Source organism: Dama dama, chromosome 18, assembly GCF_033118175.1.
Source record: "Dama dama isolate Ldn47 chromosome 18, ASM3311817v1, whole genome shotgun sequence".
Taxonomy (NCBI): domain Eukaryota; kingdom Metazoa; phylum Chordata; class Mammalia; order Artiodactyla; family Cervidae; genus Dama; species Dama dama.
The window spans coordinates 58078583-58096034 of record NC_083698.1 but is presented as its reverse complement, the minus strand read 5'-3'; the positions used below and the strand labels follow the sequence as shown (position 1 = coordinate 58096034).

Genomic DNA, 17452 nt, shown 5'->3' with positions numbered 1-17452 from the left:
GAAAAAAGTCAGTCAGAATTCTTTTCTCTAAATACTTCTGAAATTGTATGAAAACTCTATCAAGCTACCTTTGATAGCATGGACCATAAACTTCCGTTTACTTCAAGAAATAAATTTAGGATACTCTAATTACATAAGCAGAACAGCTTTCCTCCCCCGTCCCGCCCCCACCGTTAGGCAGATGTAGAATATATTAATACCAAGTAATACTCTAACTCTTAAATAATATGGTTATGATGGAAGTGGTCTTTTTGAGAGACATCAAATACCTTTAAAAAATCAACTGTTTCTTGCAGCTTGCTTTCTCAACTGGTACTGTTTCACTCACGGACATAGCTTTTTATAAGTCAAGTCTATGTCACTCTTAGTGTTTTATTACTACTAAGACAATATGCCTGCGCTTGATAACACTGACTTTGTACTCACTCTCCAAGCTGTTGGAACCCCTGTCTGCTCTGAGGAATACTGTGCCCTTCCCGATGACTACTCTCCTTCCCAGAAGGCGCCTGGCCTGTGCTTTCCCCGCAAGATGCCGCTGGACTTCTGGTGGCAGGAGCTAACTTTACAATCCAATAATGTTAAGTGTAATACCTTCATACTAAGTTTCAGGTTCTCACAGTTAAAATTTTTGCCCCCATACTACATACTCATGTAAACATGGTTGCCAGAGAGTCAGTAAGGAATTTACATTTTCCTATATTAAAGATACATTGTGAAGTTTAATGTAAAATTCACAAAAATTTAATATAAAATATAGATTTGCACACACCCTGATTTCCTTGGTTATTCTCTTCCTATTTCTGCTGTTAGGCTACCTTCTCAGTAAGCTTAGTTTAAAAAGCATTCTTTTGAATTGTCAAATTGAGCACACATTGTAGAAAGAACTGCACTGAAACGGTTTTTTCCACTAGGCTTTGTGCTTAAAGAAACAAATCTCACTTGCTTGTAAAGTTAATTTTAACAAGCCAAAATAGTTGCCAATTATGGGTTGAGTTAATAAAGCACTGATATCTGAAGTAAAAGAATTTTCAGTTAACACAGCTGGCAGAAACTCTGAGCTTTTCTGTGATTAACACGATGTGGAAAAATAGCTAAACATTTTAACAAAACACATGACACAACTGAATACATAATGACATGAAATGGAATCTTTAAGTGATTAGCCATAGTATTTTGTGGGCTGGAACTTAGGTGTGTGGTCCTAGAAAGGGCTCTCAAGGATCATTGAGTCTATTCCCCTCAATATACATCTGAGGAAAATGAAGTAGACACTGCAATGTTTACATGAGTATATAGTACGGTGCAAAAATTAAAAACAGAAACATTCTGCACCACAGTGTACAAGAAAAACTTCAGAATCGGGTCTACCTCTCTCCTATAAAGCAAGAGTCCTAAAAAATCATAAGTCAAAGAATATTTTTTTAAAGAAGGCAATTCTTCCATTTCTTAATTACATTTATATGTCTAACAAACCTCTTAAGACGGTAATTCTTATAAATAGCTATAAGATCCATTTCACTATTGGCTAAGAGGGTTATGTTTCAAAATACTGAAAAGATTAACATTTTTTATGGAGTGCTCTGATATGCTAAGATGGAAAGATGAAAAAGACATTTTACTATATGTTTTTTACATCATTTTTTTTGCAAATATATCTACACATTTCTTCTAGTAATTACAAGTCCTTATCATCTCTGTTCTTCATTCATACTAACATTCTTCAATACTTAATCCCCCATCCCATCTTTCCTAACTGCATCTTCTCCTCCAGAGGTTAAAATATAAGATGCCTGGAACCAAATCGAAGGTTTCAAAAAGTTTTCTTCTTTATAAATCACTTCAGTGGATTTTTTTCACTTAGATGGTGGATGTTAAACATCACTTCCTTCTACAACCTCCACTTCATGCAATGGTTTGTGGCTTTTTCTGTTGCTGTGTTTTCTACTTACCGTGGCTAGTGTAGCACCATCACAGCAGGAAAGATAAGATGACTGCCTTCATGAAAACTATTCGAGAAGGAGGGAGCAGGGAATAATCTTGTCATTTTAGCCAATCCATACCAATGTTTCCTTCCATTAATATGGATAATCAAAAACCGATTGTATTTGCAAATAACAATTACTTTGAATAATGTAATGCCTTAGGAATAGGAAAACAATGGATATACTACTTCACTGAAGACATTTTGAAAGTTCAATTATTTTGTTTCAGTTGAAAATAACAAATTTTATTTTAACCCTCTTGTCAATTCTCAGTTGTGTATACTTCACATGAAATAGAAAGGAAACAGAAGAAATGCAATGAGGACAGTGGTCAACAGAGAAAAGGTATACATTGTGGGAGCTGCAGAATCCCATGGAGAGAGGAGCCTGGCGGGCTACAGTCCTTAGGGCCACGAAAAGTCAGACACAACTGAAGCGACTTAGCACGCACACATGTGGGAGATGTAATGGATGTTTCTGCTTTTTTCCCTGGCAGAGTCAAAGGGGCATGGGGAGAGAAGTCAGTCATCTACAGTGCTATGACAGCCTCTGGGGGCACTCTGTACTTGCTTCTTTCAATTTACTCAGTTTATAGTCTAGGCACCCAGGTTTAACCTTGCTATTCTTTCCAAGGCACTAAATGACGATATATTATGGAGTTGAGACTGCAGCTGTAGCTGGAAGATGGGGATAGATCCCGAAACAGCAGAAGGTAAACACTCATCTTAAGGCTTCCAAAAATCAGCAACTAATAATCACTCTTTCACAGGTTGGCACAAGCTTAGTTTGTAAATAGCATCCCCCGAAATTGTGCCACACAGTGGTCCTTTACAAAGCTCTAAGAAGTCAGACCTTATAACTCACCAGGAGTCTCAAACTGACAACGACTATAGCCCACAGAGATGTTTTACTTGAGCAATATTTTTTTTTAGTATTGAGTTCTGTATTTTTTCTAAAATCTGAATGTAAATGCCCTAAAAAAAAAAATTAACCTAAGCTCACTATTCCCCATTTCTTATATCCTGTAAAGTCTGCAGGAAACCAGAAGTAGCCTCAAAAGAATCTTTTCACAATGAAGTCACAGGATGCAATTAACTTCTCCAGCAACTGAGTTGTAAAGAACATGTAAAGACTGATCTACTAGTGAAACTGATTACACAAGCAATGCCCAAGATTTTTTATCATAGGCTAGTCACATAAGCACCCCTATGCCTAGCAAATCTAAAATTCCAGGCTCCCGAAAGGAAAAGAGGTATTCAATGAAACATACTGTTTGTACAATGAGCATGGCAAGCTCCTCTTATCACTTAGGGAAAGTTTATTTCAGTGTAGGAAACTGTTCAACAGTGAAGTTCCTGGAAACTAGGCTCCAATTAATCTTGCAACCAAGGCTTTCTAAGGATGGTAGTCTCAGGCCTGGTCTCTTAACTCCTCTTACATATCTTTACCATTTCTTCCTTGACAGCCAGCGGGGTAGCCTCAGCCCAGGGTCTTTACCCAACACCCCAAAGGCCTTCCTTCTCCCCCCATTTTCCAAACACTGATGATCCCCACTGCTCCAGCTTTACTAACAAGTAAGAACATAATTCAAACTTAACTTTTATTTGGCTTATAAATTAAACTTATTTTGCCTATGTTATTAACTATCACTCGACCAATCAGGGCTTCCAGCTAGCAGGATACTAACCATGATCTACAATGAGATATGATTCCAGTTAGAGCGGAAAATCAGTGACGTAAGCTACCCACTGGCTTTACCATATAAACATATAATTTTCATTTGACTGCTGGAAATACTGCCAAGGATTCTTATCACTGCCCTGAAGACTCTTCTCATCTCTCACTTCCCATCTTGTTCAACAACGTGCTGGGTCTGAAGCCATATGGATTTGATACCTAGGTTTTCCAGGATGGTCAGCCACAAAGAAGTAAGGTAGAATGTACTGGCTGCCAGGTCACTGCTCAAATGTGCCACTAAGGCTTTACTTCTGACTCATTGGTGAGGAGGCACCTGACCCTGCACAGCTTTCAGCATTTTCTCATCCCAGATCCCTTCTTCAGCACCAGGAAGTACTGCGCTCTTTCCTGCAAAGGTCCACAACCTCAGAAAACAGACATTCTCAGTTTCTGACCTTCAAGGGTTGAGGAGCTGAGAGGAGCTGAGACTCACAATGGCTGCTAGCAAGAGGCTAAGCAGGGTTCAGCAGGCTCCACGTGGAGTTATTTTCAAGTCCTGCGGCCCATGCCAGATGCTCTGAACCACCTAAAGGGCCCAAGTATCTCCTGAGGAAACTACTGCCAAGACTGGGAAAAAACTGAGTCCTGGAACTCCTTGGCATTGATAGCGCAACCAATTAGGAATGAACAGAACCTGGGCACTACCTTGGTTCCACTATGGTAGACTTATCTGGCCTGGATTTACCATTGTTCTGCCAATCTGTGCACTAAAGAGGATCACACTCACTGTCCAACAACAATACAGATTGCCTGCCTTGGAAAGATCCAGATCATGAAACTTACAAGACTACCAGAAAGGGCTTGGCAAGGCCTCAAGAGTGGAGGCCAGAGACCAGTGGGCTAGTTGGCCATCCTGACCCCTCTGAGGAGCACAATTCTAAGTTGTGCTAGTTGAAACTAGCCCTGAAGCTGCTGCTTTAACTTCACAGCTGGGAAGAGGAAGGATGTATCATGTCAGAATTCATTCAGATGCTAAGTAGGAACTTAAGTGTATTTTATGGGGGCCCTGTTCTAATGAATCTCCTTCATTTGATTAAAGTAGTTTGAAGTACATTTGGCTTTTGTTGCGATCATTCTCCCAAATGGTGGCATTTGAAGTATTTAATACCAGCCAGCTAGGATTGCTGGTCCTATTTAGAGGTCTCAAAGGACCCAAGCATAAGAAGTTGGAATTGGGCTAAAATAAAGATTGTAGGGCCAGAAACCAAGCACTGTCAATTCTCAATCTCTGGAGCTGCTGATGCTTCCTAACTCCCATCCAAGGACATGAAAGAGCATTCATTTTGACCTTATGGTGGGAAATCCCTTTACCAACTGGTAGGGCTTGTAGTAAGACTCCAAATTAAAGAATACTGATAAAGAAATCTCAGCCATCTCTTTTAGCATTAAGGGGGAAAAACACAAATAGTGTTTTTATAATACTGTCAATTTTAAGGGAATGTAACACACACTACTGTATATAAAACAGATAATCAAGACCTATGGATAGCACAGGGATCTCTGCTCAATACTCTATAATAACCTATATGGGAAAAGAATCTAAAAGAGTGGATTCATGTATAACAGATATACTTTTCCGTACACCTGAAACAATACTGTAAATCAACTATACTCTAATTAAAAACCAGGGGCGGGGGAGGGGGATGCACTTTGCCTGAGCTACTAAAAGAAAGAAAAGGCTTTAAAAGACTGGTCAGATTTCATATAATCTATAACAAACAATAAAAAAAATTTGCTGTCCACAAGTCCAAAGAACTTGCAAAAACAGGGTATCTGCTAAAGACAAATGGAATCATGCGGCTTCAGGGAGCCTACAGATTTTCAACCAGTGATGAAGCCAAGTTGAACCTAATGCATTACAAAAACCCTACACAAAGTTAATTTAGCTAAATGTAGTCTGTTTTTAAGATCTTAGCTCTATGTCCTGAAGGTAAATATCAGCCAATTTCTCCTCAAAAACTTAAGCAGATTTTGAAGTTCATAAGACCTTAACACACAAAACTATGTGCTAAATATCTAAATTGAGCAATTGGAAAGAGATGCTTTTATCATCTGCATCATGATTTGCAAACCCTGAAGGTAATTTTAAAAATTCCATTATTTTCTTCTGTAAGTGAATACTGAAATAGTTATTTGATGATTGTTAAAAATGTCAGTAAAGCATTAAAAAGTTCTTTGGCAAGTTTCAAGCCTCAGTCCCCAAAATGCTGTTTGGGGCCTAAGCAAGCTGTGAATTTAATACAACAGGGATATGCATGCTCCATTTAATGCATTCAAAATCAAAAGAAAACACAAACACTTGTATGTGGATTTATGAAAGGGCCACAAGTCTAAATCCCAAATGAAACCTTTGAGCCAGAATCTGAAGCTTTTTCTTAATATAGTTGCTTCCTGACACAATGTTTACATAGTAGATTCTTTATAAATTTTGATTAGAGCAAAGTAATTTAAATATGGGTTGACACTCACCTAGAGATTTCTTGTCACATATTTATGTATCCTAGATGGGAGATAACTATAAATAACTGGACTATTTTAGAACTTTTTTGGCTTTCTATAAGATGGCAAATAATTGTTTTCACTACATAAAGTGAAATCACACAACCCAAATAGCATTTTACCTGCTTAAGAAATCGGTCAGATGCATTGCTGTGCTTGGCCAATACGCTTGGCAGAGAGGGATTAGCGTACTCAAACTGAGGATTGTACGTGTAGTCGGACTTGAAGAACCTCAGTTTTTCTTTCTCCAAGTTGGTGGGCTTTATAGCAGTCAGTATACAAAATTTCTTTCCAGAAAAATCATCTCCTTTTTCAAAACTTCTCGACAGCACAGGCTTTGACTTTGGCTTTGGAAGTGTGGAGAAAAGGTGTCGCTTCACCTTTCTTTCATTTTTGGGTTTAGGTGGCAGTACTATGGTGCTTCCTGTAACAGAGATATCATGTGTAAACTTTACAGGACTTGACACTGAACTAGTGACAAACACAGCAGGCTGCCTTTCTAGGCAGTACCAAGTACTACTGCTCATCACAGGCACTGGGGCTTTCATCTTGCGAAGATCTTTACTACGTGAAGAGCTAGGAGATTTGCTGGGTTTTCTACATCTTTTGGAGCCAGCAGAGGAAGACTGTTTTTGTGAATGATGCTTTTTCTCCTCTTTGCTCTGTAGCAGGACATTGTAACTACTGGTTCCAGTTGTGAAAATGTCCTTCAGTATTCCAGGAGATAAATGTGAAATGCTTCTTTTGCTGTCAATGATCAAGGACGCTTCTGCATTTAGAACGGACTTCTTAGCAAGCTCTTGCTCAGGCCAGTGAAGCTTTTCTGTGTTAATAAAATCAAAACAAAAGAAATAACAAAGATGCCAGATGAAGCAAATTGCTTATAATATAAAAAGCATTCTGAAGAGTCTTTAAACTTTTATAATTTTGCAACAATCTTTGGAAAACACATTTTAAATATTAAAATATTATTAAATTTTGGTCAGGCTAGACATGGTCACTTCTATAAGAATGTATATACACCAAATTAGCTGTAAAAATCCTTAGCTTCAAATCATTTAGATGATCAAAGTTTATTACAGATATGAGAAATAATATACAATATACATATATATAATAATGTATATATATTGTAATTGTATATATTGTAATGCAATATAATAATTGTAATATATGTATTATTGCATATACAATAAAATACAATATACAAATAATATACAAATAATCTGAATATTCAACTCTACCAAAGCATGTAGATTTCATAGAAAGGATATACTTTAATGGTATTATCAATGTCAAAGCAAAATCCAAGACACTTTCAAAGCCAACAGAATCCTGAAATCTGACACTATATCTAAAGATAGCCACAGTAAAAGAAGGTCAACACTCTTATCTACATCAAAAACATTTTAAATTAAATAAGTATACATTCAAGCACGTTTTAGTAATATCACTGAATATTAATTAGTTGATTTTCTTAATTTTAGGCTATAGGTTAAGATAGGACTTCCCTTGTGGCTCAGCAGTAAAGAATCCATCTGCAATGCAGGAGGCATGGATTCGATCCCTGCATCTGGAAGAACCCCAGAAGAAGGAAATGGCAATCCACTCCAGTGCTCTTGCCTGGGAAATCCCATGCACAGAGAAGTCTGGCAGGCTACAATCCATGGGGTTGCAAAGAGATGGACATGACTTAGCAACTAAACACCACAGGTTAACGTTAAAGAAAATCAAGCTTTTTCTTGTCACATCTTTTAAAAACATAATGACTACATAGGACGTGCATACAAGGTAAGTCGCTCAGTCATGTCCGACTCTGTGCAGCCACCTGGACTGCAGCCCGCCAGGCTCCTCTGTCCAGGGATTTTCCAGGCAAGAATCCTGGAGTGGGTGGCCACGCCCTCCCTCAGGGCACCTTCCTGACCCAGGAATTGAACCCATGTCACTTACGTCTAACCTGTATTGGCAGAGGATTCTTTATCACTAGCGCCACCAGGGAAGCCCACTATGTACGATATACCGTATGATGAGAGCTCAGTTTTGCCTTTCTCCTCCCAGGATCACAGCTCACTGAAGCTATGAGCCATGCTGGGCAGGGCCACCTAGGACAGACAAGTCACAGTGAAGAGTTCTGACGAAATGTGGTCCACTGGAGGGGAAAATGGCAACCCACGCCAGGATTTTTGCCTAGAGAACTTCATGGACAGTACAAAAAGGCAAAAAGATTATAATACTGGAAGATGAGCACCCCAGGTTGGAAGGTGTTCAATATGCTACTAGGGAAGAGCTGAAGGCAATTACTAATAGCTCCAGTAAGAATGTAGTGGCTGGGCCAAAGCAGGAACAATACTCAGCTGTTGTTGTGTCTCGTGGTGAAAATAATGTCCAACACTATAAATAATACTGCATAGGAACATGAAATGTTACGTCCGTGAATTAAGGTAAATTGGACATGATCAAGCAGGAGATGGCAAGACTGAACACTGACATCTTAGGAATCAGAGAACTAAAATGGATGATGGGAGAATTTAATTCAGGTGACTATTATATTTACTACTGTGGGCAAGAATCCCTTAGAAGAAATGGAGTAGCTCTCAAAGTCAATAAGAGTCCAAAATGTAGTACTTGGATGCAATCTCAGAAATGACAGCATGATCTCAGTTCATTTCCTAGGCAAACCATTCAACATCACAGTAATCCAAGTCTATGCCCCAACCACTAATGCCAAAGAAACTGAAGTTGACTACTTCTATGAAGACCTACAACACCTTATAGAGTTAACACCAAAAACGGTATCATTTTCACCACAGGGGATTGGAATGCAAAAGTAGGAAGTCAAAAGATACTTGGAATAACAGGCAAATTATTGGACTTGGGAGTACAAAATGAAACAGGGCAAAGGCTAACAGTTTTGTCAAGAGAACACACTGGTCATAGCAAATACTCTTTTCCAACAACCCAAGAGATGACTCTACACATGGAAATCACCAAACGCGAAATACTGAAATCAGATTGATTATATTCTTTGCAGCCAAAGATGGAGATGCTCTACACAGTCAGCAAAAACAAGCTGACTGTGGCTCAGATCATGAGCTCCTTATTGCAAAATTCAGGCTTATGTTGAAGAAAGTAGGGAAACCCACTAGGCCATTCAGGTATGACCTAATCAAATCCCTTATGATTAAGCAGTGGATATGACAAATAGATTCAAGGGATTAGATGTGGTGGACAGAGTGCCTGAGGAACTATGGCCGGAGGTTCGTAACACTGGACAGGAGGTGGTGACCAAAACCATCCTGAAAACAAAGTGATGAAAGAAGGCAAGGTGACTGTCTGAAGAGGCTTTACAAACAGCTGAGGAAAAAAGGGATGTGAAAGGCAAGGGAGAAAGGAAAAGATATATCCAACTCAATGTGGAGTTCCAGAGAATAGCAAGGCGTGATAAGAAGGACTTCTTAAATGAAAAATGCAAAGAAATAGAGGAAAACAATAGAATGGAAAAGACTAGAAACCTCAAGAAAATTGGTGATATCAAGGGAATGTTTCAATCAAGGACAGGCATGATAAAGGACATAAACAGTGAGCCCCTATCAGAAGAGCTTAAGAAGAGGCAGCAAGAATACATGGAAGAACTACAGTGTTTTAATGACCCAGATAACCACAATGTTATGGTCACTCAGCTAGAGCCAGACATCCTGGAGTATGAAGTCAAGTGGGCCTTAGGAAGCATTACTACTAACAAAGATGATGGAATTTCAGCTGAGTTATTTAAAACCCTAAAAGATGATGATGTTAAAGTGCTGTACTCAATATGTCAGCAAATTCAAAAAACTCAGTAGTGGCCACAGGACTGGAAAAGGTCAGTTTTCATTCCAATCCCAAAGAAGGGCAATGCCAAAGAATGTTCAAACTACCATACAATTGCACTCATTTCACATACTAGTAAGGTTATGCTCAAAATCCTTCAAGCTAGGCTTGTGTTGTGTGCTTAGTCAATTGTATCTGACTCTTTGTGACCCCCATAGACTGCAGCCCACTAGGCACCTCTGTCCATGGGGATTCTCCAGGCAAGAATACTGGAGTGGGTTGCCATGCCCTTCTCCAGGGGATCTTCCCAACCCAGGGATCAAACCCAGGTCTCCCACATTGCAGGAGGATTCTTTACTGACTGAGTCACTAGGGAAGCCTTAAGCAGTACTTATACCAAAAGCTTCCAGATGTACATGCTGGGTTTCAAAGAGGCAGAGGAACGAGAGATCAAATTGCCATCATTCATTGGATCATGGAGAAAACAAGGGAATTCCAGAAAAACATCTCCTTCACTGACTACACTAAAACTTTTGACTGTGTAGATCACAACAAACTGGAAAATTCTTAGAGACTGGAATACCAGACAACCTTACCTGTTTCCTGAGAAACCTATATGTGGGTCAAGAAACAACAGTTAGAATCTTACATGGACCAACTGACTGGTTCCAATATGGGAAAGGAGTACAATAAGGCTATGTATTGTCTTCCTGCTTATTTAACTTGTATGCAAACTATATCATGCAAAATGGTGGGCTGGATGAATCACAGGCTGGAATATAGACTGCAGGGAGAAATATCAACAACCTCAGATATGCAGATTACACCACCCTAATGGCAGAAAGCAAAGAGGAATTAAAGAGCCTGTTGATGAAGGTGGAGAAGGAAATGGCAACCCACTCCAGTACTCCTGCCTGGAGAATCCCATGGTCAGAGGAGCCTGGTAGGCTACAGTCCACAGGGTCGCTAAGAGTCGACTTCACTTCACTTTCACTTTCTGAGGAAGGTGAAAGAGGAGAGCAAAGTGCACTCTTTCCTTCCACAAATACAGGAGTATTGCTAACAGGTACATGAATCTGAAAAACATCTGTATAAAGACTTCATTCGTGTCTTCACCTAGCCTCTAATATGGCTCTGAAGGTAAGGCAGTTCTATGAAGATTTGAGTACTAATACGAGGTAGTATAAGCTTAAATATGAAAAACAAAAGATACAGACAATAATCTAGAATTCAGAGAAGGAAGAGACCAATGTGAAGAGAAACACGAGGAGAATTCAGCTGAACCCTTTAAGAGCTTTCACATTCAATTAACTGACCAAGTGTTCCAGTTTGTCTTAAATTCTCTTATTTGAGTTCCTATCTGACCACGTCTGCCTATAAAACCTTTTCTAAATCCTTTCTGCAAATGTGATACATGATTCTCTCAACCAGCTCTTTTGCAAGTCTCATGGATCCTTACACCTCTAGTCCTCAACTCTCTGGCTCCTAGTATGGAGGCAATTTCAATACTAGCTGACTTGGACAGCTGCCTTCCTTGTCAAGAAAGACAATCCATTAATTCCATTTTTTAAAAAAACTTTATCTACATAGATCTGTCACTCATTCATTCAAGATTAGACATTCAGGGATCCTTTCTATAATAAGTAGTAATAATTTAGAAAAGGGAGAGGAACCAGAGATCAAATTGCCAACATCCTCTGGATCACAGAAAAAGAGAGTTCCAGAAAAACATCTACTTCTACTTTGACTACACCAAAGCCTTTGACTGTGTGGATCACAACAAACTGTGGAAAATTCTGAAAGAGATGGGAATACCAAACCTCCTTACCGGCCCCCCGAGAAATCTGTATGCAGGTCAGGAAGCAACAGAACCAGACATGGAACAACAGACTGGTTCCAAATTGGGAAAGGAGTACGTCAAGGCTGTATATTGTCACCCTGCTTATTTAACTTCTATGCAGAGTACATTATGCGAAATGCCGGGCTGGCTGTAGCACAGTTGGAATCAAGATTGCTGGGAGAAATATCAATAACCTCAGCTATGCAGATGACACTACCCTTATGGCAGAAAGCAAAGAGGAACTGAAGGGCCTCTTGATGAAAGTGAAAGAGGAGAGTGAAAAAGCTGGCTTAAAACTCATTAAAACATTCAAAAAACTAAGATCATGGCATCTGGTCCCATTACTTCATGGCAAATAGATGGGGAAACAATGGAAATAGTGACTGACTATTTTCTTGAGCTCCAAAATCACTGCAGGTGGTGAATACAGCCATGAAATTAAAAGGCGCTTACTCCTTGGGAGAAAAGCTATCAGCAACCTAGACAGCATATTAAAAAGCAGAGACATTACTTTTCTGACAAAGGTCCATCTAGTCAAAGCTATGGTTTTTCCAGTAGTCATGTATGGATGCGAGAGCTTTTCTCTCATAAAAAAAGCTGAGCACCTAAGAATTGATGCTTTTGAACTGTGGTGCTGGAGAAGACTCTTGAGAGTCCCTTGGACTGCAAGGAGATCAAACCTTTCAATTCTAAAGGAGATCAGTCCTGAATATTCATTGGAAGGACTGATGTTGAAGCTGAAGTTCCAATATTTTGGCCACCTGATGTGAAGAAGTGACTCACTGGAAAAGACCCTGATGCTGGGAAAGATTGAAAGCGGGAGGAGAGGGGGACGACAGAGGATGAGATGGCTGGATGGCATCACTGACTTGATGGATTTGAGTTTGAGCAAGCTTTGGGAGTTGGTGATGGACAGGGAAGCCTGGCGTGCTGCAGTCCACGGGGTCGCAAAGAGTCAGACATAACTAAGCAACTGAACTGAACAAATAATAATAGCATCTACTATTTGTTGACACATTTCGTGTGAGCTTGGGATTTCACCAAAGACTATAATGTTTTATCATTTAACCTTCAGAAATGTTAAATAATTTGCTCAAGGTTATATGACAAAGTAGTAAAGAACAAATTATGATCCAAATGTGTCGGATTACAGAGTCCGTGCTCATTCTATTATATAAGGACAGTCATTCAATTATCAACAGACATTAAGTATTAAATCTGCTACACGCACAGCACTACACCTTTCTTCCTCTGTACAAGACACAGCACCCTATTAAGACATAGTAATCTGAATCACTGATGTACCAAGATAGGTACCACAACCATGTTCTATTCATCTTTCTCTTTCCAACATTTAGCAACGTATCTGGTAGACATTCAATAAATGTACACTGAATAAATTAATGAATGGCATGATCCTTAAGCTGCCACTCTCTAACCACTGTAGATAAACATGTATTTGTAGTTCTAGAACCATTCTATATATCTATGAGGAGATCATTGCAGAAGTGGAAAAATAACCTGGAAGACCTTGAACCAGTGGTTCTCAACTGAGAGCAACTGTGCCCTCTAGGGCACATTTGGCTATCACAACCAGGGAGTGATGCTACCAGCATCTTGTTGTTAAGAGGCCAGGGATGAGGCTAAACATCCTTCAATGCATATGACAACCTCTTCAACAAAAGTATTCATCCTAAAATAGTGCTAAGGTAGAGAAACTGTGCACTAAATGTTAAGCTTTCAAACCCAGAAATCATAGGATTTAAGGTAAAGAAACAGTATGAGGTTAAAAGTGGATGATAAACAATCCAAATACGTAAGGTACTCAGAAGTCCTTCTAGTTAACATTTTCTAGGCCAACATATGAAATTTGAATTCTACTGTCTAAAGAGAACATGAAAGTATAAATTGTGTGTGTGTGTGAAGTCACTTCAATGGTGTCCAACTCTTTGTGACCCCATGGACTATAGCCCTCCAGGCTCCTCTGTCCATGGGATTCTCCAGGCAAGAATACTGGAGTGATTGCCATGACCTCCTCCAGGGGATCATCCCAACCCAGGGATCGAACCCACGTCTCTAAACTAGTAGGAGCTAAATAAAATGTCTACTACATGGACAAGCTGAGAGGTAGGAACTAGATTGCACAAGGACACGCTGAAGGCTGACTATACAAAGGGGCTGTTCAGTAACATAAAAAAACAGCGCCAAGTAAACAGAACAAATAAAACTTTCATCAATGGCTGGTAGGTCCCAGATCCTCAAAGGTTTAATACTTAAGTGTTGCCAACTGATAGTCAAAACTGGGTAGGCTGGGCAAACATGGGCTAAGGAACACAAGCTGCAGTCCAAATGCCCATGAACAGTGTCGGTTTCCCTAATAAGACTAAGTTAGAAGAGGTGATAATCAAACAAAGACTGAAATGGACACTGAAAGGGAAAAGAGAGAACTGAGATAAGAACAAGAGTGTCATAAACCTAGAAAAGTCAGGTAAGGACTAAGCACAGCCAGGAAGGTAAAGCGAGGTAATCAGGTTTTTTTCATTTGCTCTTCATAATAAAAAGGAGGGGAGTTACCTCAAATTAAAATCACTGAATAAACTGCTCTGAAGAATTCCTAACTTGGGTGGTTTATTACAGGTTTTTTTAAATGAATATTCAATGTAAAAGTGATTTGGTTCCTAAAACTTAGGAACCAAATATTGATTAAAGAGCTGTGCTCATAGAGTTTTCTGTTGTTTTGTCATAAAGCATCAGTGACCAAAATTCATACTTTTGTCCCGTTGCAAACAAGCTATAAACTTCAAGATAGTTAAGTTCTAAACTATCTGCTAAAACACTCCCTCCCAGGAGTTTCAGTTCACTTGTGAATTATCTACCTGAGAGATTTAGCATTAGTCCTTTTTAAGCTCCACCTGCTATTAAGTAAGCTGGGAGTACCAACGGTGTATCTATTTCAATAAATGTGAATCCTGCCAAATGCTGATATCCCATGAAGTTCATAAAAGCAGGGCAGGTGGGCCTTCAAAGAATTCTTACAAGATAGATATAAATTAATTTCTCAAGAATCATACTAATCTTATTTTGTTGTTACTGTTTAGTCGCTCAGTTGTGTCCAACCCTTTGTGACCTCACAAACTGCAGCACACCAGGCTTCCTCGTTCTTCACTATCTCTAGGAGTTTGCTCAAACTCATGTCCATTGAGTCGATGATGCCATCCAACCATCTCACCCTCTATTGCCCCCTTTTCCTCCTGTCCTCAGTTTTTCCTAGCATCAGGGTCTTTTCCAGTGAGTCAGTTCTTTGCATCATGTGGCCAAAGTACTGGAGCTTCAGCATCAATCCTTCCAAGAATATTTAGGGTTGATTTCCTTTACAGTTGACTGGTTTGATCTTGCTGTCCAAGGAATGCTCAAACAAATCTTATTTTAGTTGTATTAAGCAGTAGAGAACCTAAAAGACTGTTTTTGTAATTTTAAATACTATTGCTTACTTTAAGAAAAAATGACTTTTAAAACAGGCTTAAGAACATAAAAGGACAAAAAGATTTCAATGAAATCTTTTTCATTCGCCTGACTCAATTTTTACCGAAAAATTGGGACTTCTTAAAGCATAAGCAGGCTTTGGAGGAAAGTGTAACTCATTTCCTCTCCTAAAAGTAATAAAACTCATACTCTCATATTAAGTCACTATTTAATGTAACATTTTAGCCACCAGCAATTTGCTTCACTATAGCCTTGGAGGAAATGAAAATTTGTTGATCAAAGAAGCCATTCACCCCAAACTGATTACCCGTACTGAGGGAAAATTGCTAAATAATATTACATTAAAATCGGTGGTCAGTATAGTCACATATATACTGAAATTACCAACACAATGAAAGCTGAATTTGTATCTAGAACAGGGGAAAAGAATACCAGGATTCCTGGTTTCCATTCCCAACTCTTTCAATAACCTCTCTGTAATAGCAGCCTAATCACTAAACTCATCGGTGCCTCCTGTTCCTCATCTAAAGAAACAGAAGAGGGGAGGAACACTGTTCACTCAACTCTTGAAAGTGTTTCACAACTGAACAGGTGAGCTTTCACAGTAATTATAAGGTCTCTGGCCGAAGGAAAGATCAGATGGTCAGAAACACAGCCTGGTGGAAAACACCATTCAACTAATTTTGACCCATAAAATGACAATCTCACATATTTCACTAATACTTATGAAACCTGAGAAGCTGGGATAATTTTATACCACAAAACAATAGGCTGTTTAGTTACAAACAGAAGGCAAAACAAAATGATCCCCAAACAAGATAAACACTTTAATTTCACCAAGTTGTTATTCATTACTTGTCAATAGTAGAAAGGATGAATAAATTGTGATATATTTATATACTATTATATTGCAATGAAAAACAACCAATTAGGTTACAACAGTACAGATGACTCTCAGACAATACTGAGCAAACAGAGCCAGATTACGAGAGTTTATACTGTATAATTTCATTTGTATGTGGCTCAAAAACAGACAAAACTAATTTATGGTATTAGAAGACAGAACAGTGATTACCTTTGGGGGAGGGGTTATAATTTGGGAGGAGGTACTAAAGTTTTAGGGGCTAAAAATGCTCTGTATTTTGTTCTGGACAGTGGTTACATATGTACAGATTCAACAGGCTGCCCCTTTAAGACTTGTGAACGCATAAGTTAGACCATAATTTTTTACATGGTATGTTAAAAATCAGTATTTTTGAAAACATTTATTGCCCGATTTGTCTGCATTATAATAATCTTTTAATTACAATCTGAATTCAACATTATCCAATATAGTTTCTCAACTGTAAGAAGAGATGAAAAGGTAGTATAATTTAAGAACTGAGAAACCCAACTGTATTTCAGGATTCTTAAAAATGTCACCGATTCCCAGTTAAGAGCATTTCAGTGTTACTCTATTAATAGCAAGGATTCTTATAATGTGATACTACTGTTTTTTTGGCCAGAAACTGCTGAGTTCTATATGCATTTACAAGCACGAAGAGTATTCTATAATGTCAGGAATGATGGTTGTGGTAAAAGTAAACACATTAAACTATCTAAAACAACAATGAACATGCAAGAAAACAAACTTCCCCAGGTATTCCACATAGGGTGAAGACAAAATTCCTAATTACGGCACATGAAGTCTCTGACGATCATTGCTCTGCCTCTCTGGACTCGTGGTGTACAATGTCCACACACATACACACACCCCGCCCCTTAATCAGTCCATTCTAGCCTTTCTTCATTTTGTCAATCTCTCACACTCACCTCTCTCCAGACACAACACTTCATATTCCATTCCCTATATATGAAGAGCTCTCCTCTGTTAGATTAATCCCTATTCATCCTTCAGTTCAAACTTGTTCAGGAAAACTTCCCTAGAATGTTCTTTTGACTCACTTGTCATTGTTGCAGTCTTACATTTGCTTGTATGATGGCCTTCCCCATCACTGAAATTTTAAGTTCCATTATGGCATAAACCTATGTTTGTTTTTGCTCACTCACTGCTGAGAGATAACCAAGGAAAGAATATTTGAGAGGAGAAAAAGGACATAGGATT

At 38.9% G+C, this 17452-nt stretch overlaps 1 protein-coding gene across 2 annotated transcripts in view; it reads right to left on the bottom strand.

The window, feature by feature from the left end:
* The window catches only part of MATCAP2 (microtubule associated tyrosine carboxypeptidase 2), a 69794-nt gene that overhangs the window by 35602 nt on the left and 16740 nt on the right, over nucleotides 1–17452 (bottom strand). For both annotated transcript variants that reach the window (XM_061165373.1, XM_061165372.1), the window contains exon 2: nucleotides 6341–7041. In XM_061165373.1, coding sequence (XP_061021356.1) covers nucleotides 6341–6766 — 426 coding nt within the window. In that variant the 5' untranslated portion in view covers nucleotides 6767–7041. The remainder of the gene's footprint in view (nucleotides 1–6340; nucleotides 7042–17452) is intronic.